We start from the raw sequence: 2365 nt of genomic DNA on the forward strand, positions 1-2365 counted from the left end.
TCAAAGGATTAAATAATTAGAGAGAATTCTAAATTCCAGTGACCACATCCCGATGGATGGGGGGGCGGGGGTCAGAACACTGGAGAAATTCTCTTCCTGGGTTATGCAGAGAACTCATGAAAGCACAATAAAATGGGGTGGGTTTGCCTTTAAAAGGAAATTAAAATGTTGGCAGGACCTCAGGTAAACATATGCCGTCCTCCGGGAGAAAAAAACACAAAAGTTGGCTCACTTCCTCCTAGAGACACTTAAAATGCATGGCTCTCCGTCTTGACCAAACACTGGACTCACTTGGAGAACTTTAAAAACATCGACGGTCCCGCAAATCAGATGTTCTTTTCAGTATATTTATTTATTTATTTGAGAGAGGCACGGACAAGTGCGAGGCGGGGGGAGGGCAGAGAGAGAGAGAGAATCCCAAGCCGGCTTCACACTGTCAGCACAGAGCTCGCCGTGGGGCTCCGACCCACAAAGCCATGAGATCATGACCTTTGCCAAAACCGAGAGCGGGACCCTCAAAGGACTGGGCCACCCAGGCGCCCCTCCCCCAGGTCAGGTGGTGTGGTCCTGAACAGCCCCTCTGCCCGGAGCTGTCCCTTGTGCTGATGAAAACAGAGTGGAGGAGGCAGAGGGAAACACGGCCCCCCCACGTGTGTAGGGGTCCCCCCTCAGAGCCGGATCGAACAAGGGCCATGTGAGGTGTGACCCCACCCCCCACCCCCAGGAGGCAGCTCCAGGACTGACAGAAGGTCTCAGATCCACAGCTGGTTCTTGACGAACACTTCACCTTGTGCTTCATACTTCAGCTCCTGCCAGTTCAGGACGTTAGCGCTGAAGGCCTTACCATTGTAGACGGAGTTTATTTCGACTGGTGACAGCACAAAGTCCCACATGTTCACCTCTCCAATGTCTCCCACTAAGGACTGGTTCGTATCAAAGTTCCCAGCAAAGGAATCCTGCTCCTGCCCCAGGATGATGCTGGCTCCTGCCCCCACAGTGTATCCCTTCTTCAGACTCGTCCTCACCATGGGCCTCCCATCCACCCAGAGCTCTACAATCCCCGAGCTGGACTCCCAGCTAATGCAGAAGTGCACTGGTGCATAAGACTTCTCCGGAGTCTTGAAGTAGGCGTCCGAGCCACCCACAGATACGCTGTATACTCCACTCCTGTACTTGAAGAGGAGGATCTCATTGCTCTGTGCCCTGGTGGCGTAAGAGAAGAGGCTATATGGGCGGGTCAAGGCGGTATAGACTCGCAGGCATACGGTAAAAGCCTTCAATGGCTTCTGGACCTGAGCAAACAGGGTTACAAAGGACTTATCCGACTCTATGGGGAACACAAAGGCCTTTTTTTGCATGTCTGTGGGATAGAAAAGAGAGAGAGAAAATGGCGGCAGTTGAGTTACGTTAAAAAACAAAATTCAGAAGAGTAAATTTGAAGATCTAATTGGCCTTATTCCCTGATTCATGAATTGGGCAGCATCCCTTCCAGCAGAAAGAAAGGAGCTCTGAGAACTACAGGGTAGAAGGTTCAGGGAGAGAAAGTTTCTAGCAAGGGGTAGATTACTTCAAGCAGGGTCACCGTCCTATGGGGGGAGGAAGGGCTGCTCTCAGGCGAATTAACCTCGTTAGTGCTGACCAGCTTGCTAACCAGATTGACCAGTTAAAGGTTATATTCCAGGGGGAGGCTGGCACTGAAATCAGCTGAGGTAGTCAGTCTCGATGTGGGTGGGGCTTAACACAAGTGATTCCATTAGGGCCTGTGGTCTCTCTTTTAACAGCTTGTTAGGCCACGAAGCTGTATTTGGTCACTATGTGGATTTAGAAACCAGACTGCCCTCTTCCCCAGACCACCACCCCTTCCCCGAACTGGCCATTTTCCCCATGGCCTTACACAGTCTGGCCCGGAGATGAGAACTCAGCGACCATCCAGAGCCGCGCTTACCGCTTTGGAGAAAAGCTCCAGGGAGGCCGATGACGACCAGGAAACACAGTGACAACTTGTCCATGTCTCTGCCCCGCCGTCCCCGGGCCCGGAACCTGGGTTCTCGTCGTGGAAAAAGTATTGGCAGCTGAGATCCCCATCTCTGGTCTGCTCTGCTTGACCTTATATGAGCCACAATCACAGTGACTTCAGCCGATGGGTAAATGATTTTCCAAAATTGCCCTCTGGTGCCATGAATCAAAGCCCGAAGAGCAAATAAACCAAGATAAATTGCAAAATGAGAGATCAATGTGGGTTATTTATTAGCGACTGTGTGGTGCCTGATGGTTCTCCAACAATGCTGGGTGGCAGTGCTTGGTGAACTAAAACAGTCACATCCTAGAAATCCATTCCGGGGAAATCCATTCTAGAATATCGGGC

At 51.2% G+C, this 2365-nt stretch overlaps 1 protein-coding gene across 1 annotated transcript; it reads right to left on the reverse strand.

The window, feature by feature from the left end:
• Window positions 1-326: 326 nt before the first annotated feature.
• Window positions 327-2103, reverse strand: CRP (C-reactive protein). The gene is made up of 2 exons (XM_015083785.3): window positions 1946-2103; window positions 327-1360 (listed from the first exon to the last, which is right to left on the reverse strand). The coding sequence occupies exons 1-2, from the start codon at window positions 2007-2009 to the stop codon at window positions 753-755; spliced, it is 672 nt and encodes a 223-aa protein (XP_014939271.2). The 5' UTR covers window positions 2010-2103; the 3' UTR covers window positions 327-752.
• Between the last annotated feature and the right edge of the window lie 262 nt (window positions 2104-2365).

The sequence above is a fragment of the Acinonyx jubatus genome, chromosome E4 (genome assembly GCF_027475565.1).
Source record: "Acinonyx jubatus isolate Ajub_Pintada_27869175 chromosome E4, VMU_Ajub_asm_v1.0, whole genome shotgun sequence".
Lineage (NCBI taxonomy): Eukaryota > Metazoa > Chordata > Mammalia > Carnivora > Felidae > Acinonyx > Acinonyx jubatus.

Coding starts and splice junctions, on each gene's coding strand:
- CRP (XM_015083785.3), bottom strand. CDS start 2,009: ATGGACAAGTTGTCACTGTGTTTCCTGGTCGTCATCGGCCTCCCTGGA. Junction 1,361..1,945: donor TGGAGCTTTTCTCCAAAGCG/GTAAGCGCGGCT, acceptor TCTATCCCACAG/ACATGCAAAAAAAGGCCTTT.